General features: G+C 37.2%; 2 protein-coding genes across 3 annotated transcripts in view; one reads left to right on the top strand and one right to left on the bottom strand.

Annotated features, from left to right (window-relative positions):
- Positions 1-688: 688 nt before the first annotated feature.
- On the top strand, positions 689-10,930 carry LOC141433206 (uncharacterized). Of its 2 annotated transcripts, none has more exons than XM_074095136.1 (6): positions 689-924; positions 1,127-1,198; positions 2,239-2,369; positions 2,910-3,059; positions 3,746-3,967; positions 5,017-10,930. In XM_074095136.1, exons 1-6 carry the CDS (start codon positions 868-870, stop codon positions 8,237-8,239), a joined length of 3,855 nt encoding a protein of 1,284 aa, XP_073951237.1. In that variant the 5' UTR covers positions 689-867; the 3' UTR covers positions 8,240-10,930. The 2 variants fall into 2 exon arrangements, with proteins under 2 accessions (XP_073951237.1, XP_073951238.1); XM_074095137.1 differs by having other exon boundaries at positions 2,251-2,369.
- LOC141433207 (kelch-like ECH-associated protein 1B) overlaps positions 10,925-24,190 on the bottom strand; it is an 86,461-nt gene continuing 73,195 nt past the window's right edge. The window contains exons 8-13 of the mRNA XM_074095138.1: positions 17,315-17,506; positions 15,581-15,712; positions 14,816-14,895; positions 13,994-14,199; positions 13,038-13,214; positions 10,925-11,636 (exon numbers count right to left, since the gene is read on the bottom strand). Coding sequence (XP_073951239.1) covers positions 11,353-11,636; positions 13,038-13,214; positions 13,994-14,199; positions 14,816-14,895; positions 15,581-15,712; positions 17,315-17,506 — 1,071 coding nt within the window. The 3' untranslated portion in view covers positions 10,925-11,352. The remainder of the gene's footprint in view (positions 11,637-13,037; positions 13,215-13,993; positions 14,200-14,815; positions 14,896-15,580; positions 15,713-17,314; positions 17,507-24,190) is intronic.

Genomic DNA, 24,190 nt, shown 5'->3' on the forward strand with positions numbered 1-24,190 from the left:
AAAACTTAAGTGCTGCTAGGATAAAATGGAAAACAGACATTGCAGCACAGCAGGGATACTATGAAACTCGAAACTCGAAGTTCGTGTCGTGCGGTCCCTCTCGCTCTCGTATTAAACAGTATAAGTGTCAGAGGGACCGCACGACACGAACTTTGAGTTACGTGTTTCGTAGTAGCCCTGCTGCTTTGAACGCCAGTGTTGCCAACGTAGGCAATTTTTGGCCAATTAGGGTACTCGTAATGGAAATCGGCGACGCAAAATTCTAAATGGTGACTAGTCGCCTTTTACCCTAATTGAAGGACAAGGACCTTATAGTAGTTGAACGAAAGAGTCATAACACAAATTAACATAAGCACAAGAAAAAAATACCTCCCTCGCTACAGTTTAAGTGGGATCAAAAAGAAAAGAGTAGACAAATTCATAAATAAATATTTAAAATTAACATGCAAAATTATCAAAAAAACTGGCTAAGCGCAGTGTAGGGTTCCGTACTCATATTTTGGATAATCTTACTAAGGTTACAGCCCCTTAGAGTTATGAAATTTGACTGAACACTACTTTTTTAGGCGCTTCAGTTCAAATTTGGCTACATTAGGCAAGCTGTGAAAAATGGCGCATCATGTTCAGAGTCGTTGGCAACACTGGTGAATGCTGTCTCTGTCTGGCATGTCATTCTATTACAAGCCCAACAGCCCAAGTCCAGTAAAAAAAAAAAAGGTTTTACTAATAGGCAAACCTATTGCTGCGAAAGTAAAATAAAATGTTTTCTATTGCTTTTTATATCTAATGAATCCCAAAAATCAGTAATTCTCATAGCCCTATTTTAGTTTTTAGCATTTGTTGTTTCTTATTGCGGAAAAACTCACCATGGAAGATATATACGATGATTTGGAAAATTTTAACGACGTTAATGTAGTCAACGAGGTAAGAATGCGTTGTTTTGCCGCCAATTTATTTATTAGTGTTCGTTTACTCTTGCAACTACTATTTCTTTTTGTATTAGACTATTCAGCACACGTAACCATGTCTAAATACCTGTGTAGTCCCTTTTGTTGTACTGTTCGTTATCATGCATCGCTATGCTACTCGATGACACAAATTTTCTAAGCTTGCTTTAATATTCCAGTTGAGGGCTGAAAATGATGAGTTGAAACAAAAGTTGGCACAATATGCAGACTCCATGACAGCATTGCAAAAAGTAAGTTCTTGTTAAATGCCTTGATTGTCATTGATTTTTTGTTTTAACTATACATGGCTTTTTTATATTTAATAACCCTATCAAGTCCAACTACCTAAATCACATATTATTTACACTTATTACTGATTTATATTGCTTCTTGAGCATTGCCATGTTAAGGATTAGTTTCCAAGGACCCTACTCCTGAGATGCCATGGCTGTTGCATCAAAGCAGAATTGCCCACTTGGTATCCTCATATATATGCCTACGTACTTGAGGAGTAGGGTCATGCAAAGCCATTCTTTAACTGTTGTGCAATCATATGTAAGTATGATTATGAGCTTGTGGATTCGGTTTTACATAAATTTGGTTGTGCTCAGTTGGTTTTAAATCAAGCAACATGCAATGCTAGCCAGTTCCTTTGTATCTTGCTTGTATGGTCAGCATCAAAAGTAGCTGGTCACTCTTTTACTCTGACACATTAACATATTTGTCAATCTTGTATGATGGTAAGTATGTGGCTGTAAAACAACAAAGTACAAAAGTAACCAGATACTTTTGATGCTGACTGTACCTGCCTTTTTTAAATGTTTAATTGACTCATTTTACTTCTGGCCATTTTTAACTATGTGCCCGACTAAATATTTTGAGGAATAAAAATATATTTTGAGGACATTTCATCGATTTGTTGGTGGCATACAGTATGCAAAGAACAATATTTAGTACTAGCATGCAACTTTTCTGCCAAGAATTAATTTATTGCTAATTTGCTGACTTAAAAACTATCTTATGTCCCTCCCAGCATCTGAGACTATCTCCAAACCAAATTTAATCTAAATTGGTTAAGCAGTTTAGTGTGAAGAGGTAAATGATAGACATACAGTGTTACTTTAGCAATTATAATATTTGTAAGGATATACTTCATCTAAAGACTTGGGACTGTAATAGTAATTCTGCCTCAATGATTGTTGGAATGCAAAAAAAAGACATGTATCGTAATGCAAGCTGTCATCAGATATGTGTAAGACGGCTATTGAATGGATGAGCATTGATTTTTTAGAGTATTTTGCAGGATTACGACAACTTATCGGCAGAGTTGAAAAAACTAGAAACAAACTATTCTTCTCTTCTCAAAAGTGCCAGGGCTGAGATTAAGAGAAAGACTGATATGATTAAAAACCTTAACATAGAGTGAGTACAACTGCATGACATGACCTTACCAAGTTACAATAGGTAGTGTCACGAGAGTTGAAGTGAATGATTTGATTACGCACACAGCTACAACATGTCATGTAATGACAGCAGGATTTTGAGATCTACTCATTCATTTCATTCATTCTCCTTTTGTGCAATCGTTTCTTAATGTAACTGTGTGTGTAATCATTCACTTCAACGCTTGTGGCACTATCTATACTACATATTTTATTGATTATAATAATGTGTCTAATACACTAGACATAAGCGGAAGCTAGAGTTGCTTGCTTTTATTTTTATAAACAAAAATAAAGCTTACGGTACAGCAAGCTCATTCTTTGTTTATTGCGGGGCTAAGGTGCTCACCACACATGGTATCAGTACACACATAAAATAGAGAATATGCATGCCACGCCACTGTTTGCTGGAATCTACTATATGATGTTCTTTTTTTTTTGGAAAAAAAAACAAAATTATTAAAATCATACATTACTTGAATTCACATAATCCAAACTCAATTATTGATCATTTTTTCAGAAAGGACATGTTGGTGTTAAAACAGTTTCAAGATAAGCCTGACCACAGACAAAAACTAATGAATGTTTATAAAGTGAAAGCTGAAGGAAATGTGAAAAAGAAAAATAACCCTAACAGGACAGAAGATCTAAAACAAAGGGAGGAATTTAGGTACCTAACTTTAAACTGCTTGCTACCTATCAGTATCCTGTCGTATATATTAAAGACAAGAGCCACGATGAGCGCAGAGTGCAGAATAATTTAAATTTATAAAAATCGTGTTAACCTCTTCACTGCTACAAAACAAACAAAGTGACATGCTCTGTAACCAACCGGCAACAAATCAAATTAATTTTTAATTCCATTGCAGAAGAATTAATTTCGAGTTGAATGTTGGTCATGTATAGATGACCGTGGCGGATGAGGAATTCCATTGGCTGTCACAACTAGATGACTAGGCCTACTGTCCACGTAGACCGTACGTCACACGCACGACATCGTCAATTGACGCTAGTGTGCAGCTTGCTTACATCCTGTGTGGGAAAGAACGAAACTGTGTCCACGGAGATGCAACGCATCGTCAAGCAGCTCCTATGAATAATTCTCAGTACCGTGGACACAGTTTTGTTCCTTTCTACGTAGGATACAAGCAAACTGCACACAAGCATGACGATGTCGTGCGTATGACGTGTGGTCTACGTGGACAGTACAGTAGGCCTTCGGTGGTGAAGAGGTTAATTGTAGCTATTTTTTTTAAAATGCAATAGGATACCTTATTCTAAGAGTAGGTCTGTGCCCAGAAGTCGGACATGTAGACAAGGATGATGGATAAATAATTAGCTTGTCTTTATTAACAGAAAATCGCCATCAGATAACAGCTCTACTGCAACTGAAAAATCTAGCAAATCATTAAGCACAGAGAACAAAGTTGGAGAAAGTGCCAAAACCATTGCCAGAAATACCAGTAAGGAAAATGAACCTCGCCAAAATGAGGCCTTTCCTGACCACAGAGAGAACTACCATGATGATAAATTTCAAGGGGGAAGTGTAACGGATAGAAGAATATCTACACTAACCAGGTATGTTTTTTCAGTTTGAAATGGATTTAAACTGACTAGGCAGAAAATAAGATTGCTTAATTAATTACCTTAGTTTAACATATGACTTTGTTGCAATCTTCGTAATGTAATGAAAAGGTACACTTGGTGTACTACTGAAACTGAAATGATTTTGGAATAAATGTCATCAATAGCCAGGAAAAACAGAATAGATTGATAGTATTTACTTATTTATTTACTTGTGTGTAGCGTGGGAGAAGGTCACAAATTATAGAGTTGTAAACTATAAGCTACTTTTTATCCTGGATATAATAAATAATACAGTGTTGTGTTATATAGGAAATTGCATCTTTAATAATTATACTTTAAAAAGCTTGCTATTGTGGTAACTGCCTGCTTCATCATCAGACCATAGAAATCACCTTTGGTCAAAATACACCTTAAGACTATTCTACCAAGCCCAAAGAAGGCTAGGTTAGATCGTTTTATCTTGGATTTCCAGAGTTTACCTAACTGATCCATCATCAGATAGATACCATTCTCCCATCGATAGATACTATTCTCAGTTAAAGTACCCCCTAAGACCTAAGACTAAGACAATGGTTCTCAAACTTTATTGACAATGGAACCCTATTCCAAAATTAAATATTTGTTGTTGTTGCCCTAAAACAACTAATTCAATATTTATGGGAATGGGAAGTTGTAATTCTTTTCCTTACACAGTACACCATAAGTACTTGTTTTAATTATGGTATGGTACTTTTGCAGAGCCCCAGGGCTCCCCAGAGCACACTTTGAGAATGACTGCTCTAAGATTATTCTAAAAAGCTCAAACATGGCTAGGATATGTTGTTCTGTCTTGGACTTCCAGTGCCTCTAGTGCTTCTGACTCCATCATCAGATCAGGTTGATGGTACTATCAAGGAGTGGACTAAATTATTACATTGCTATCTAAACTATGCATAACTGCAAAATGTTGTGCCAATACAACAATAAAAAGTGGGTGCATATCAAGTTCAAAGTTTCCATTGGCTTAAAGATAATGTTTTAAAAATGATTGTCTGTTTCAGCCAACAATTTTTGAAATTCAGCTCAGATGAAGAATTTGAGGATATGTATTCTGCATTAGAACCAAAAACATCTAAAAACACTTCTTTAGGAGATGAACCACAAAGAAGCCAGAAGAGAGTTCGAGATGAACCACAGCATTGTAGGGTTTATAATGAGTCATCTGGCCCACAAGATAAACGGATAAACTACAATGATACACCAAGAGACAGTTTTAATAAAAATAGGAGTAGAAGATTTTACGAAAATGAAAGAAATATGATCAGAGATAAACATGACTTGCCATATCCTATTAGAAACAAATATAGTCCTGACAGAGCTCGCTATGGCAAGCGAGAGTTTGGAGATGACCGTTTTTTTCAACAGTTTGATAGACATAGATGGATGGAAAATGGTGAAAGATACCAGCAGAGACGCCGCGAACGACGCCCTTATCCTGATAGAGGTAGGAGTGATCAAAACCCAGACATGGATAGGAACTACTATTCAGACACCTATGCAGGTAAAAATAAACTGGCAAGTTTAACACAAATTCATGGGGACTATGATCAACCACCATTAAAGAGATTTAGAGGAGACCAATACCCACATACTGATGAAGTAAGGCGTAATGAGAGGCAAGTTCCTCATGAACATCATCCCTTCAAACTGAGAGAAGCTTATCAACAAAGTCAAATCAATGATGAACTTGTAAACAGTATCTATGCAGACTTAGATAAACCCGTGTCCGATTCTGCTATACCGCCTGGTGACGGTACTATTAACAAAGGTATTCAAGATGTCAATCATGATATGGGAATTCCGAGGCATCTGGCAGATATGCATGATCCCCAAAGTACTAAGAAAGATAATGTTAAAGATAACTTAAGATCTAAACATACCGAAGAGAAATTGCATGAGGAAGAAAAAAGTTGTAAAATTTCGAAGTACAAAATACCACTAAAGGGTCAAAAAATTAACACTGATGTGGTTCAGGATACCAAAAGTAATAAAACCGAAACAATCATACATAGTAGTAAAGATAGAAGACCAAGTTTACTGCATAAGGATTCACCTTCAGTCAATGACAGCATTAAAATCCCGAATGTTGCTAAAACTGTGGAGTCATCTAAATGGCCCAGTAATGCGGAGTCCAAAAGTGTATCTGCCAAGATTTTGAAAATGGACAAAAACGAGGCAGAATCAAATATACTAGAACAAAAACTATCTTCCATAAGGAATATTGTAGAAGGTGATTTAGAGTTAAGTGACGAAACCATCGATGATACTCAAGTTCAGCTTAAAGAAAACGAACTGCCAGACACTAAAAAGAAACATAAAATTAAAAAGAAGTCCCATAGAGATATTTCTAAAGACAAAACTCCTACAAGAAAAACTAGGTCTAAAACGGATAAGGATAAAGACGCTAAAGCTAGAAATAAGTTTATTGAATTGTTTGGCGACAGTAGCAGTTTGATAGCTCCCGAAGATCTAGAGCTCGCTCCAAAGCTGGCGCCTACGCAGACTGCCAATAGCTACTCGGCCGTATGCGAAGACGCGCTGGACGGAATTCCTCTGCAGGTCAAGCAAAACAATGTTCGAACACTAGCAGCTAAAAAAGAAATATCAGGACCTGATCTAAATGCGATTTGTCCTAAATCAGACTCTTTACACTTGGAAGAAAAAAATAAATCTATGAATACTAAGGACAATAAAAGTCGTGTACATTATAATAAACACAAAAAATCTGACGTTTTATTAAGTAAGGATGTTAAAGATTTAAATGACATAAATTTGTCAGATATCGTAAATTCAACAACCGCCCATAGTGGTAAAACAACTTTACTTTCAGAAGAAGAAAAAAAAATGGAAGAACAACTTGATCGAAATAAATCTGCAAAGGAATTTAAAATAGATGATCTTGGAACAGCTTTAGTGGCAGAAGTTCAAATAGCGGAATCTAATAAAAAATGCAAGGACACGCCTAAGGGTACTAAACTGGAAGTAAGCACTGCTGCAACTAGTGATAAGCCAAAAGAAATATATGTAAATAAACCCATTCAGATAATAAAGAGCAATACTATTGAAACACATTCAAAGCCCAAGGTAAAAGCAGTAGCACCCAATGAAGAATGTACAGAAACAAAAACATCTAACTCTGAAAGCAATGTTGTGGTAGCACATTTAATGCCGGAAGTAAAAGCAGTAGCTTCATTTGAAAAGTGTAAAGAAACATCGAATGCGTATAGGCTCGATGGGAAAACAGAAAGTGATGTTGTAGATACACATGTTATATCTGATGTAAAGTTAATGACATTGGTGGAAAATTCTGAAGAAGCGTCCAACACTATTAGACCTGATAAGGATATTAACAGCAATGCTGTAGCATCTGAATATACAATATCTGAAGTAAGGATAATAGCATCAAGTGAAACGTCCGAAGAAACAATAAATCAAAGTAAACTTGGAAAAAAAATAGATCCTACTGCTGGAACACCTTTAATAATCGAGGAGAAACCAGCAGTATCGCGTGATAAATCGAAGGACACACGAAATGTTACTAAATCTGAAAAGAAAACAAAAAGTGGTTCTTTAAAATGTAACGAAAAAAATAAAGATCATGCAAAGAGTAATAAGAATTCTAAAGAAGACAAAATGTTTCCTTTTAGCGAGGCAGTAAAGGATTCCAATATTACAGAAAATCAGATTATAGCAGAACTAAATAAACCGGCCATAAATAATAGTAACAAAGAAAATGAATCTTGTGGAGAAGCCATTGATAATGACTTGCCTAAAGTTTTTGAAGATACACTTGTTCCTATCGAAAACATGAGTTTAAAAACCAAAACTGATGAAGAAAAGTTGACTGTAGAAAAGGAATCAAAAGAAATCGTTAGTAATACTAGGATTGACGATACTCCCAACCTTGAAGCAGTGACAGAAGATATTGGATTGGTGAATACCATTGTAATATCCAGTGGTGTCCAGCCTCCAGATGCGAATGTTGTCCAAATTAATACGTCAGAAAATCAATTTACTCCACTGAAGGCACTGGCTACGTCAACGCCTACCAGAGAGTTATCTACCTGCAATACTTCTTCAGAAATACAACCGTCCGCCAACACACTAACGAGCTCTGTAAATATTAAACCGGCAAATGAGAATCTGGTTTCTAAAAATGACGAGTCTGATATACCTGATGTAAGAATATACTGTTACAGGCGACGAAGAAAACTAGTACGGTAATCAATATATTATGCAGCAATTAGCAGATCCACTATTTCAGTGGTTATAGTTTAGGTTATTGTTGAATTATAAGCAATTTGTGTTAGACAATGAACTTTACTGCCTTCCTAGAGTAAATTACAGCATGTGCAGATGTCGACCGTGCTTAAAACTTGTTCAGGTTTATCTATAATGGATTAGCATCGCCGACTGAATTACTTAAAATTAAAAATTAAAATGTACGATATTTTAGTATTTAATTGAATTCAGTATTGTATTGTAGCTGGGATGAATCGATTACATAAGATTAATTTCTTGTTCTTGATACGGATTATTCTTATACATAATTTGGTTTTGTTTGATCTTATTGTTTTTGTGCTTGCATCAATAGACAAAGTATTGTTGTAAAACCTGAACATCTGAAGACCTCACTGTCGGTTGACCATTTGTAAAGAAACTACCGTGGTACTGCACCACTGTCTCAAATTGCAAACCGACTGTCTATTATTTAGCTTAAGATTATTTATTGTAAATACATACATAGGATATATAACTATTTTAAGCCCAAGATGCCGTCAAAAATAATATGGAAGACAGCCAGTCCACTTATTTTGAGGTTTGTCATAAACATCAGCTTTATCTGCTCTCTCTTAGCTCGGTAACAATGTTAGAAGTGGTCAGAAATGTGAGAAATGTTAACTTTTCGTACGTCATCTCTACCATTTCAAGTTTTTGATACTTTCGTTAACAACACCTCAGTGACAAGGCCGATAACCATATCGCATGATTTATATAATGACACAGCTTTCGGAACTTGCTTATGTTTTATTATGCCTCTATTTCATTTAACTTCTTTGATTAATATAGTAACCCTATAAAGATAAAACAGTTTAATCTTGAACACGATTCTGTGTCATCGATTTCGATGTTGCGCCCAAGCACTGTCATTTTAGATACGATGATTCGAGAATATTTACTTATGATATGATGACATAACAGCCTTGAAAATTGTCATCAGTGTTGTTAGCAACTAGTTCCAATGAAATTCCGAAAAATGACTGAACCTCATATAATAATTGTCAGGCTTTAAATTGATTACGTTGCAAAAAATTACAAGAATACCCCGTGTTTTTTTATTTCCGTTAACTTCGGCAGGCTGATGTGAACTACCTGATATTTTGATTAACTTTTTCGTAAAATTGAAAAAACATTTTATTTCGAGAACAAAAATCTTTTTTTCATGCATATCTTCAGTCATTGTTAATAATTAAATTGTAAAATAAACAAACTTGACAAACTACAACTAAGTGACATTGACGTAGAGAGATTTAAAAAAAAACCACATGTTTAACTTTCCTTTGTTAAATTGGGATGTCCTAATTTTTGGCAACGTATAATAAATCGAAAACCGTTTGGAGAAATAGGCTTTGTGAAGCGTTTTCAGAAATCAGATTCCAAAAATGTGATAAACTGAATAAAATAATCAAAATTTAAGTAATGACCTTCATTTGACCCCTGCAGTGTACCGTCACAAAGGCAGTTATAAAGCAGGTCTACACTAAAGCAAATTGACAGTTTGAAATGTTGCTGTCCTGCTTATAATAGCAAAGAGTGACAAAGATAGAACTTTAATTACATGATGCGCACCCGGCTTTAAACAGTTTTCATTTATCGTAAAGTCGGAAATGTATACGAGTATTTCCAATGTATTTTTACAAATTAAATTATTAAATTACGACGTTACTAGTAAATATAATATCTATTTACTATCACACCATTAAACAAATATAGGAATAATTGAAGCTAAAAGAAGATAAATAAATAAAACTATTTGTCATGGTTCATTTAGGACCCTAAACCGTGCTTGTATCATTGTCACATTGTAATGCCACAGATTATGTTATGTACGACCTGAATTTTTCTAGGCAATGGAACGTGGCTGTCTCACTGTGACGTCATCCAGCGTATTTTGTAAAAAAAATATAAAAAAATAATGTCGCTATATTATTATTATTATACTAAATTTAAAAACATTATTTATAAATTCGCCGGAGTGGTGCTGGTGATGGCGACTGTGTACAGTCAAGGGCAAAGATATCGACACGGCCAAAGTTGCAAAAATATGTATACACGGCCTTAATGTTAAGTGCATAGAGTCGCGTATACATATTTTTGCAATTTTGGCCGTATCGATATCTTTGCACTTGACTGTACATACTACTCATGTTTACCTACACATAATACTATAACTATATTGTTTATAATATGTAGTTAGGTAAGCATTTATTATTTTTTCATGTGTCCCTGCACGAAACTATCACTCTACACTTATATACTACTAATTAAAATAAAATAAAATAAATAAACGCGTCAACCGGCGCGCACTCATTTAAAGCCGCGCGATGTACTTTTTTTCATAGTGAACCTACTCGTCCTCTTTTACTATGGTGTTACTGCTAATAATTAATTATCTTTTGGACAGTAAGAGTTAGGTCACTAGTGTCTTTGAGAAATTAACGTCATTTGACCTGTAGTGTCCCCATCAAGTTAACGGAAATAAAAAATAACACGATGTATAACGTTTAAATGATACTTCAATTAACTAATTTAGAATGTACTTATAAGTTTTCTTCATAACTACTTATTAAGTTGTTTTGATGATCATTACTTGTATTACACACATTTTGGTAAATAATATTCTCTAAATCGATATTCAATCTTTTATTCCCATAACAGTCTTTGTTTTCCTTACAAAGAGCCCTTAACAATATATTTACATTATTTTAATTATACAAAAAAGTATAAATATAACGCACTTATCGGTCACATTGCAACTGAAAAGTATAACATAGTTTTAACTTTTGACTATGCAATCGTCACTTCACAACGACCAGCCGGCGTCTCGGTCACCGCGCGTCACGCGTCACTCCGTGCGGCGGTCGACAAGAGGTTTCAGTTTCAGTTTATTACACAAATAGTCTTTTTACGTAATATTTAGCGGGTTCCTATAAACTTAAGTCGACGGAACATATCCACTATGTGATTGCAGCAAAACAGGTTGGGCCCTCGTCCGCGGTCGCGTTTTGCGACCAGCTGCCGTCGCTTCACATCTCACTCGCCTAGACGGGCGGCCGCTATAAGCATCCCCGGCAGTTGTTATTGGATAGCGTGCCTATGATGTTGCCGGCCATGGGTATGTCGTCGCCGCGCGAGGATGTGGCGGAGGGCGGGCGCTTGGCGCGGCGCGCGAGCTCGGCCTCCGCGTCGGCGAGCTCCGCGCAGAGCGCCACGTGCTGGTAGCACACGGCCGACGCGTGCCCCGACCGCACCGACGTCAGCGGCGGGCCCGGCTGCCACTGGCTCGTGCTAGGGTCGTACACCTCCACGATGTCGAGGAACGACGTGCCGTCGTAGCCGCCTGCAACAGAAACTTAGTTGAAACAACACACTTTTAATGTGGAGACGATTATTATTGTTTTCGTTTCTGCCGAAAAGTAGATAGGTTTACTCTCCCCCCCATCTATCGACATACATACACGACATATAGTTAGGACAAGACATACACGATTTATGAAAGATGTAAGCGATCTACACGATTGATGCACGTGCGATGTAAGTGGTTTACGTTGTAGTGTAAATGAAGGTAGTCACACGGATTGAGAAAGGGATGTTTGGATGGTTTGGGCATGTTGAGAGAATGAATGAAAACAGATTGACTAGGCAGATCTATAAGACGAGCGTGAATGGGAACGTTGGAAGAGGAAGGCCTAGATCAGTGCCCTATTTCACGAAGCTACAAGTTACAATTTACAAGCGGTAGTCTTTGTTTAACACAGTGGTTCTTAACCGGTGGTCCACGGACCACTGGTGGTCCCTGGAAGAACTCGAAATGGTCCGCGAAGCCATCAACAACGAATAGGCAAAACGACGCGCCAGTCAAGTAGCGGTCGCAACCATTCATTCATTTACAATTTTACTTTGACCGTGTATTGACGCGTGTGTACCTTCAAACAGTTGGTGGACTATGGCAAGACAGAATTTTTTTCAAATGGTCCCTCCTAACTAAAAGGTTAAGAACCGCTGGTTTAACAGTATGCATTGAAAAGAGAGTACCGCTTGTAAATTGTAGCTTTATGAAATGGGCCAACAGGGGTCGCCAAACTACGGCCCGCGAGCCCCTCTAATCCGGCCCGCGGAAAGAAAGCGAGAGAGTTTTATAAGACCCGCCACTGACGGTAATTGGTCATAATCATAGATAGCCACTCATGAACATAATCAACACCAAGTGCGTTCTTTATGCGTTACTCGTATCTAGGTACCCCCCGAAGACTTAAGTCTACTTAACTAATGTATTACCCCCATGACCAGCCAAAGCCTTGGCCCGCACGAATTTACATTAAGTGCAGTGTGGCCCTTGAGTCAAAAAAATTGAGACCCCTGACCTAGACGAACGTACCTACCACGATCAAATCGAGGACGTTCTGAAGAAAGGTCGGGTCAATCGACGACGTGCATGCATGAAAAGATTGATGCTTGAGAGTTGTATGCCAGGATCGTAGCAAGTGGAAGGACGTAGTCTTTGCCTACCCCGTTGGGAAAGAGTCGTGATTTTATGTATATGTAAGCGATCTTTGCTTCGGCTTTACCACGAAAATATCTGACGCCACGCCACGCCTGGTCAAAGCCGCGGGATCACGGTGGATGCAGGCCGCTTCCAACCGAAACAACAAGAGGTCTATGGGGGAGGCTTACATCCAAGAGTGGAAGTCCTACGGCTGATATGATGATGGCGCCATTGGTCACGTGTAGCTATACTCACCCATGGCATATAGTTTATTGTCGAGCACGGTGAGCGAGAGCGCAGAGCGCGCGATGCGCACGGCGGTCGCGGGCTCCCACACGTCGCGCTCCGTGTCATAACGCTCCACCGAGGCCAGTTGCTGCGAGCCGTCGTAGCCGCCCACCACGTAGATAAACTGCCCCAGAGCTGCCACGCCTGGACATTAAATATGACATGACACAAGCGAACACTATTAGAGCAGAGATAGCAGAGACGCCAAGAGAAGTTGCGTATGCAAAATTAGGGGACTGCATTCTGTGAATAGTTTGAACTCAGAAAGCTTGCCAATTATGATTCTGAATGTTGCCAGGAGATCCGATCCGATGGTCCAAAAATATACCCCATCCCTTAAAACATCATGAAAATGGACTGAAAAAAATTCTGTTGGAACATTTTAATAACTAATTTCGTGATAATATACATTTTTTACAAGCTTTTATACATATACCGAGTCAGTAACTTTTATTTTTAATAATAAGAAAAAAGTACTTCACTAAAAAAATATTTTTAATACAAGCTTTTTTGCTGACTGTACTTTTTGTTGATTGTACTTTTATCGTCATCTAAACTACATTTCCGTGCCAAATTTCAAGTCGATGCCATTAACCGTTGAAGAGTTCCGTCCTTCAGAGACGATCCCAGTTGGACCACCAGGATGTCACTATCCGATTATTGTATTGTCATCAGATTTACATAAGTAAGTATGCCAAATTTCAAGTCCATCCGGCTACTGGAAGTGGGTCAAATTCAACTTGCAAGATTTGACCCGCACATTTGTACATACAGACATACATACTACATTGCAAGTTAAATTGCTTGTAAAAATGGGATATTGTCAGGAAAATAAGTGTTAAAATGGTTTAAAAGCATTTTTTCAGGCCATTTACATAGATACGAGATTGAAAAAGTCGGTCAATAGGTATTTGGTTACTGACCGGCGCCGCTGCGCGCCTGCGCCATGGGCGCGATCTCGGTCCAGCGGTTGTTCTCGGGGTGGTAGCACTCGGCGGTGGCGACTCGGCGCGCGCCGTCGAACCCGCCCACGGCGTACAGCAGCCGGTTGACCACGGCCACGCCCACGCCCAGCCGCGCGCTCGCCATCGGCGCCACCTTCGACCACGCGTCTTTCTCCGGGTCGTAACTACCACAGTCCAACATTCTCACAAACATGCACAGTAAATTATGTTGAAGCACATTTCAAATTTGTATGGTAAGGTTTGTAGATAAGGATAAGGTTTGTAGGATTTGTAGATAAGCCGCTCATAAAATATGTGACGAAAAGTATGCTTTGCTTAAGCTGATTTTCGCGTCGGTAGATGTGAGGAGACCATTAGACACTCCATCCATATTTATGGTCCAGACAATTGGTCGATCAATATACAGTCAACTAAAAAAAAAAAACGGTCAAAGTTGCACAAATACGTATACGCGACTTTATTGACTTAACATTAAGGTCGTGATTAAATATTTTTGTTACTTTGGCCGTATCAATATCTTTGTAGTTACCTGAACGGTCAAGGAGTTTAATTCAATGAACCATTTCACAGTAAACGTCATAGTGACATCGCATTAATTAACAAGAAAAGTTGCAATGACTTCCTTTGAAAAGGTTCCATGGTGGCCCATGAATTAAATTCCTTGACTGTACATTAGGTCGGTTACTATTGTAGTATCGTACTATTAGTCGATGAGAAATTATTGTAGGGAGCTGATTATTTATAGTTTTACTATTTATACGCTCTGGGAAAAACACTTACCATTCTACGGATTTGTGATATTCTGAACCCGCTGAACCGCCTACCGCATATAAAAGTCCATCCATCACCGCTACTCCTACCTGCAAATCAATAGTATTTTTGTTTCAAGCAACCTTCAACAGTGTCAATCGTATGATACTGAATTTTCAGCTCTCATAATGTGCTAAATTTACGATTTAATTCATAAAACCGCCTCAAAAAATTTGAAGAAAAAAACGTTTCGAATTTTTCATAACGCAATTTCGCGCAAACCTAAAACTGGTAAGATTGCCTCGAGACTAAAAACATAACTTTCATGAAATATTAATATATCGAAGAAAAACTTAAATCGCGTATCAAGGTGGAACCATTTCGCTACAAACGTCATTAACGTCATGTTGATATTCTATTCCTACATTTGTCAAAAAACCGCCGTGAAACTGATTTTCAAAAAAGGTTTCACTCTAGCACGCGATTTTGTTCCTACGTGTGCATATTCAGCTTCATTTCGACGGAACGACAAATACTGTGCAAGTTTTGTTGCATTACGGCCTCCGCTTACTCGCGGGGGTGCACGGCGCGGGCACACGCGCGGCGTGTTTGTTTGTTTCATGTCATGTAATAGAGCAGCGCTGCGTGAGGCGGGTCTCTGCTCTATTGAAACAACACGCCGCGCGGACGCTCGCGCCTTGCACCCGCGCCAGTTAGCGAACGAAGGGCCTTAAAGAGGCTTCAGAGAAGTACGTACTGGGTGGTGGCTAGCATGGTGGAGTGAAGCGAACTTACCCTGTGCCTCGGCACGGACATGGGGCTGCAGGGGCGCCAGTGCTCGGCGGCGGGGTTGTACACGTCCACCCAGTCGCTGTCGTACGACGACCCCGGTGACGTGTTGCGACCCCCCACCGCGTAGAACAGACCCTGCACACATACCAACACGAACATATTACACGTTCCCTGTGGGTGTATAATCAACCAAGTACCTACCTAAGTGCTTTATATTTTTTTATGACATCTTGCATCAGAAAAAAAAGGTTGTGAGTGAAATTACTCTGTGATGTTTAAACACAGAATAACTAATAGTACTACCGTACTGAAGGGACTCTCTCGAACAAAAGTCAAGTTTAGGTATAAATCGTTACCTACTCTTACGACTTGCACACGAAATTGAAACTTATCATGTTACACAAGCGTTCATATTCCGTTGGGCACCGTTGACGTGAAACGGGTTTGGCGCCAAGAGCACAAGGTTCCCACTCGCCGATGAATAAAGATAACAGTGGGTATTAAATTAATATGAATTCAATAAACTACCTTTGATAAATAATAAATATACTTTAACATAAATGACAACAAAGCTTGACAATGATAATAACCCACTTATTTACCTACTACTCGTATCTTTGCCTGCTACAGAATTCCGTATTGGCGAAACCATGTCTTAATATTATTTCTGACCAACCAATTAAAGAATTTTATCACTAGATAACCAGGCACTACTACTAGGCAGGGGCTAGGGAAATTAGAGAAGTAAAGAGAACGACCTTTCAATATCTTTCGGAATGTTGTAAAATGATAATTCCGATTACTTTATTTTATTTTTATGTAAACACAACAATATAAATTATACGAGATATATCGTTTCGAAGTCATTGTTGCAAAATAAAATAAGTGGGCATCTACACAAATCACGATAATAAATTAACCTTACGAGTGGTAAAGGAATTTCTTGGCCGTCTATACTAAATTGAAATTCAAATTCGGAAAAATAAAATAGTTTCCTATATTAACAGCAATATAAAATAAAATGTACATAATGTAATGGCATAAGCGGTTCAGGTAGCCGACAACAAGTAAATAAAACCTAATTGACAAATTCATGGGAAGGGTTACTAGGTGTTTTTGACTAAGTACATTATTTTATCGCTCCGATATAACTGATAGATGTCGGTTTTATGTTGTACAACTACTCATCTGCCAATAGAATTTCCGAGTAATAATCCGATGATTCATCTGGAGCCAGTGGACTTTGACCGCTTAGATTTAAGCGCGAGTCATGTTGGAACAAAGTCCACGCCCGGGGCTTTCGCCTCCAATTTTTTTCAAAACTGTAATGACCGTTTTAAACATGGTTTGGTATAATATTGGATAGGACTCAAGCACTCAAAAAGCATCTGATACGTACTAACGATTACACGAATAGTTTGTGTTAGTGTTAGACATTTTCGAGATTTTAAGAAAATATAAAACAGCAAGTAATCCTAGCCGTGCAAATTTTCGATTGAGATGTTTCAGTGATAGTACCTAAATTTAATTAGAATCGATGTAGTTCCTAAGCAGTATTTGGCCGTTCGCCAAGTGGAGACACGACTTCAATTCAACACTTCTAATGCTTAATACGAACTAATGATGGCATGATAGTCTTTCGCTAGATGACAAGTCGTGTAAAAACACACCCACCCTTATTGACTGCGCCGCAGTTACTCAGTGAGTGGCATTATACGATCCAAGCCTTTGACTTACCTTGAGGAAAGCAGCGCCGAGTCCAGACCGCGGCACCGTAAGCCGTGGCAGCGTGGTCCAGGAGCCGTCGTCCAGGTTGAAGGCTTCGAACACGTCGATGGAGTGGCGGAAGTAGCCGCCGGCTACGTAGATGATGCGAGGCGTGTTCGGCCGCCGTTCCTTCACCACCGGCTTCTTGTGCAAAGTCAGGTCCTGCAACCGAAAAGCTTGTTGTACAGTAACTGTTGAGATGTAGCTGCGATAGAGCGGACATTAATAGGCCAAGTCAGTCGTACAGTCAAATGGAGGGTTGTCTTTTTCGGTCGAAAATATTAAGTGTTAGCATAGGAAAATCGATATAAAGTTGTTGCATCGTGGATAGGACCAGATGACATCTCGTCGTTGTGCCTATTAAGAGTGCCACGTATTGGTTACGTTACGACCGTTAGCAATAGTAAGGAGAGCGACGATCAGTATCGTAACTCAGTAGTTAAGAGTTACGTCTTATATCAAGGTATGTGTGTCTGTATAATTGGATGCTGTTTTGCAATACTGAGTCAACCCACTGTCATTTTGCAATACAATGTCAACTGTAAAAATCCTTTTCTAAGGGTTGATAATGTATTGCAGAATAAATCAGGGTTAACACACTATTGCTTAACAGCATCCAATTTAGCGTTTGTTTATTGTACTTCATCCCAGCCTATATACGTCCCACTGCTGGGCACAGGTTTCCTCTCAGAATGAACGGTATATGAAGTACTTTTACTAGGTGTAGATACTTTAGTAATTTATTATGATCTCCAAAGGGAAAAATAATCAAGTAAATAACTACTAGAATACTTTAGACTGATTCCCGATGGCAACAGAAATATGTTTAGTCATCTTTTCTTGACTCAGTTTAAAATCATGTCATAAACAATTCTTATAGTTAATTTGGCCGAGCTAAAAGATTTCATATTATGTACATTGAAATTTTCCTGTGTTGTCTAAAAAAGTCTACCTACCCAGTGCAAATTTCTCAAAATAAGTTCACAGCTGACGAAGGTATCGGTTAATAAAAAAAACATACAGACGATTACAGAAACTACTTTTTTAAAGTCAATTAAATTACATAACTTGTTTTACAGGACCTAGACATTGACAATGTGAAATAAAAGGGTGGGGGTGGGTGAGGGGTTAGGGTGACTAATAAAAGTGACCAAGTGCGGGTAGTTCGTGATACGAATGCCGGCACTATTAGTGATCAAGTGCGGGTAGTTCTAGGAACTCGCGCTGCTAGGCAGACTTGACACCCCACACTTCAGTCTACTCGTGACCACGGCAACTGTAACGTTGCCGAAACGTCGAGGTAAATATTACTTGTGTAATAATAGCGTGATAAGTCCCGTTTGTGGTATTTTGACTATGAGTGAGAATCACGAAAGTTTAAAACGTTATAATGTGAAATAAATAAATCAAACATGATTAATCTTATCTAATATTTTAATATTAAGTCTTTAATTTTTTTTTCGATAGTTTGTGACGCAGAAGTGGTTTAAATAAATTTATCATGATCGGTTCAGCCATTATAATTTTATTCACGTTTGAGCCTGTTTTAAAAGGTCATCTACCAAAAGGTCATCTAAACGGATTATTTATTTTTGCTCGTCGGTATACAATCGGTAAAAATAGAATAGGTAATCGTAAAATAAACTACAGCTTCAGTAGCATTATAATAGTTATTTGTGATACGAGGTTAGTAAGTAAGCCTACTAAGTTTAAACCAACGTCGTAGGTGGGTGAATATTCGGGCGTTTAAACCGCCGTCATTATTCTCAACACTTTTTTATCAGATTTCTTAAGAAATGGATACAATAAACATTCACATATGACACATATTGGAGCTGTATACATAGCAGTGCTAGGCTCAATATTTAATTGACACCAGTTAATTCTAAATTCCGATAGAAAGATGTTGAGAATAATGACGGTCCAAATATTCACCCAGGTATAAGTCTATATTTTTATTTTTATCATTTAAATCTCTTTGCTTGTATTTTTTTTAAATGGAGTATTTAAAAATACTAAAAAATCGCACTAGTGCGGTAAAATGAACTTACGAGCCATGCATACATCCTTTGAAAGTGAACTTTTCGAGCAAATGTATTGAAAAAATACGTACAGTCGGTGCCCTAACATAAGTATCCACTTTTCTACACAACTAGTATATTAGGGAACCGTCCGTACTTATGGTATTATTTTCCCGTACTCGTAACTACTATGAGTCATAGTGTTTGTCATGCTTAATTGCACTCAATCTCTCCCCTACTCTGTGACGAAATTGACGACGCGAAGACGTGGGCCCGAACTGACTGTTATTGCAAACTGATAGGTGCTCGCACCACCAATTAGATTAATGGATCATTCTTAACTTGACTACGAATCTACGTAAATTTTCACATCGATGAATGATTCCCTGGTGCAACAAATTAATTGCCTTAATAAATTGAAAAGTTACAGACAAGTTTAGTGTTATTTACACCCGTGTGCCTATATAGATACCTAGAGTTTACCCGCGGCTTCGCACGCCTAAACTATTCGATCTAGTAGTTCCCAAAATTTAGATCGTGGTCTTCATTGAGGTTGTGTCAAGAACAACTATCCAAAATTTCAATAATACTCTAAACCCCGCGGTTGAAATTTCGAGATTTTATCCCTAGGCCGTGGGAATATCAGAATAAAAAGTAGTCTTAGTAAATGTGGTATAGTAGTAGTATATGATAATCCAGGGTATATATTACCTGTGTTCCAAATTTCATTCAAATCCATTCAGTAGTTTTTGCGTGAATGAGTAACGAACATACATCCAAACAAACATCCATCCATACAAACTTTCGCGTTTATAATATTAGTAAGATAACCTAACTTATAATTAACAAACTTAAGAGCGTATATATCTGCTGAGCTGGCAACGTTGCATTTTTGTTAGTTTTTCTCGTAGTCGTGTCGTTTTCATAAAAATTGAATGAAAATTAATAATGTTGTCTGATAGAACACTTCTTAATATACAAGTTAATGTGTCTACTCCAATAATTATTCGTTATAAACTTTTATTTTCTTTAAAAACCGGTCATATCACGAATATTTATTGGAGTAGATACGTTAACGGTATTAAGAAGTGTTCTATCAGAAAACATTTTAAATTTTCTTTCAATGAAATAATCGAGAAAAACTAACAAAAATGCAACGTTGCCAGCTCAGCAGGTATAAACGCTCTTAATAACTCTTACAACTCGATTTTTACCCGATTTGAATGGTCCGATTGACTGAATTTGGTACGTGTATAGAGCTCCGATGACATATAAGGTGCTAGAAAATTAGGTGCGGATATTTTCAGGTTATGTAATTAACCTAAGAATCAATTATACACATAAATTATTTAAGTATTGTGTGGTATTTTTTTTTGTTTCATACAAAAATACCATTCCGTCCAAAAATAATCATCCTTTCATTAACATTAACTGTATTTTTTTTTAATTTAATTTAATTTAATTGTAACTAATTAACAACGATGCACATAATCGATCCTCATAATATCCGCATCTGATTTTCTAGCACACTGTACTCGTATAGTAATCAAGTAAGTATCACCAGCAAAATGAGATGAAAGAAAAAGTTTTTTCTTTACAAAAGTTATTAAAATGTAATTACCTAGACAGGAAAAGTAAGAAAATAGGGCTACACATGAATTCTAGCAAAACAAAAATAATGACAAACCATGACAGGAATACAATACAAGTGTCAGGTAGCCCTATTGATTATGTAAATTACTATATCTACCTTGGGAAAAGAATGTCTTTCAGTAAAAAAAGTAACGAAGAGGAAGTAGACAGAAGGATCAGCAGCGCCTGGAAAAAGTTTTGGACCCAGAAAGAAATACTGAAAGGTGACTACCATCTAAAAGTTAAAAGAATAATAATGGACACCTGTATTCTTCCATGCTTGACATACGGAAGCCAAACATGGACTTTTAAAACTAAATTAGCAACTTGTCAACGCTCCATGGAAAGAAGTATCTTAAAGCTAAAAAAAATTACAAAAAACCAGAAATGAAGAATTACGAAGAAGTAATATTACTGATGCTCTACAACATGCTTTATGTCTAAAATGGAGATGGGCAGGCCACATTGCTAGATTAAATGAAAGAAGGTGGGCACTGGAATCTACAAAATGGGCTGGACCAGTTTGTAAAAGATCGAAAGGAAGACCAAAGCAGCGATGGGCTGATGACATAATAAAGATTGCAGGAACAAACTGGATTAACACCGCCCAGCACAGAGAAAGATGGAAAATGATGGAAGAGGCGGCTTCTACCCATCAGGGATCCACTACAAAAACAATAATTCTACTAACAATTTATATGTAAAATCAACTTTTTTCTGGAAATAAACGAAGCTTATTTTTATTATTACCTGTATTTCTTCAAGTAAGCTATCGTTATCTTCGGACGCCGCCATTATTTAGTTATTACCTACGTGTAGTTTTTTAAATTCAGATTTAGGACGAGATTTATAAAGTTACCAGATTGCCGCTTGTTAAAAAATGTAAACTTAAATCTCAGCCTTTTAATTCGGGTAGTAAAACATTCATAAATAATAATCATGCAATACAGGTCGATTATCAATAACAGCCGTCATATTATAAAAATACGTTAGTTTAAGCGTAACGTCACAAAATATGTCTAGTAAGAATGAATACGTGGCGTGGTTGTACTGTATACGTGCACACGCTAGCTTTAGATAAACGACCTGTATACGCCAATAGGTATAGTATACGTAAGGTCGTCCGTCTCGCACAATGCCGCCTGGTATAACTGTTCCCGGCACGTCACCAAGTCGATTTGTTAATATTAAATACTACGCGCCTAATCAATGCCACACCACAAAGTGATTGTCGAGTTAAGTTATGATAAGATAACACCGCAGTTCATTTTAACTTTTATAAATTGGAGCTAATCGTACACTAGTAAGAAAAAATATAATCAAAATATTATTTTCCGGCAGGCCGATTTCATAAAAGGTTATTTTTGAATTTATTGATAATAGTTTTAGAAATAACACAAAAGTACCACTGATAAGTTGGGAGACACCACAAGGACGCGTGAAACCTTTACACCAACTAAAGGTGAACTAGCAACTGAGTCTAACGAACTATGGACCACTCAGGTGAAAATTGCCAAGTCATTTTGCCCATGTGGAATCCTTATTTCACCTCGGTTTCAAGTGCCATGACATCGTCCTGCCTAATTTCTTATTGACCGTCCTTTCCTTATCATTTCATGGTATTGAAAAATAAACATGATAATTTTTAAATGTGCAAGTCAGTTAATGTAAGTGTCCCCTCCCATTCCATATATTTTATCTGTGTACACACACCACAGGTTGTGTCTCGAGTGTAACGCTCATATCTTTTTGGCTACGCTATACCCCTATCACTAATATGTCCCTTGGCGACAGTTATCATACCATTAAAATATCTTTTGAAAGCAGCATGTTAAGTTGGCACAAATTAAATCAATTTTCAACTAAGTACTTGACAAATAGTAGATTGTACAACACAACAAGAGCATAAAACGAGCTATTTTACCCAAGACGTTCATATAGTCACCCGAGCCGGTACGTAAAATTCATTGTTTAAATAAATAAAAAAATATGAGAAATGTATGTATGTATGTATATATGTATGTATGTATGTGGGTATGTATGTCCATTTCTTTGGTCCTCGCTGCAGCCTAAACGGCTTGACGGATTTTGACATTTGAGGTATCATTGGATTCGTCATAACTGGCAGAGTGACATAGGCTACATAATATTTCAATATGGCGTCTGCGAAAAAAAATATGGCGGAGGAATAAAAAAAATATTTTGTATTGTAAAAATATGGGTATCGAATGAAAGCTAATTAGCCCATTCTAAATATATATGGGTTATAATACTTTGAATCTACCGTTTTCACATAAATATCAAAAAAGTATAAAATAAAAAATATTAAATTTATAAAATCAAAAAACCCGACTGCCTTAAAAACTAAAAGGAAGAAAATAAGTCTAGTGGTCTAGAACTCTATCAAGAAGCTCATTTAAGGTTCAACAGTCGGGACCCATTCAAATCGTAACCAGCTCATAAAATCTTCGTAATGGGTCCCGACTGTTGAACCTTAAATGAGCTTCTTGATAGAGTTCTAGACCACTACACTTATTTTCTTCCTGTTAGTTTTTATGGCAGTCGGGTTTTTGATTTTATTTAATTTATTTTTAAAAGGACTGTATAGCTTTATATAGCTGTATATTACTATAATCTATTACAACTGTGTATACATAGTGTCACTGAACTAGATTGTTAATTTCATTCTTTTTGGTATTTTTCTTAAAACAAAATACTATCGTCAGAGTACAAAATTGTTCTTTATTTATTCTTCTGTATATTTAAATCTAAAAATAACAACCACCACTAAAGTAAACACAAACCACTCATTTTTAATCATTTAGGATCAGTCAACGTTTATGTAACTGAATATCAGAATTAACAATACACCTTGGACAAAACTCCAAATCGTCATTTCAGATAACTTCATTAGCAAGTACGACAGTTTACTCAAAAAGTCATAGGGGCGATAAGGCAAAGTTTACCCTACGTCTGATATTTTACATTTTCTTACGATAGACTTATGTTACATATTATGTTATGGCTATACCCCGTTATCAAGCGGGCAGTTTGATGTCTACCTAACATTAGTGATGTAAAATACAAACCATCCAAGTCTCGATGTTGTTGTATGGGATTCCAAATTTTATCTAAAAACTCAATTAAAAAAAGTTTTTTATTGACATTGCACATCACTAACGTTAGGTAACCA

This window comes from Choristoneura fumiferana, chromosome 12, assembly GCF_025370935.1.
Source record: "Choristoneura fumiferana chromosome 12, NRCan_CFum_1, whole genome shotgun sequence".
NCBI classification, from domain to species: Eukaryota; Metazoa; Arthropoda; class Insecta; order Lepidoptera; family Tortricidae; genus Choristoneura; species Choristoneura fumiferana.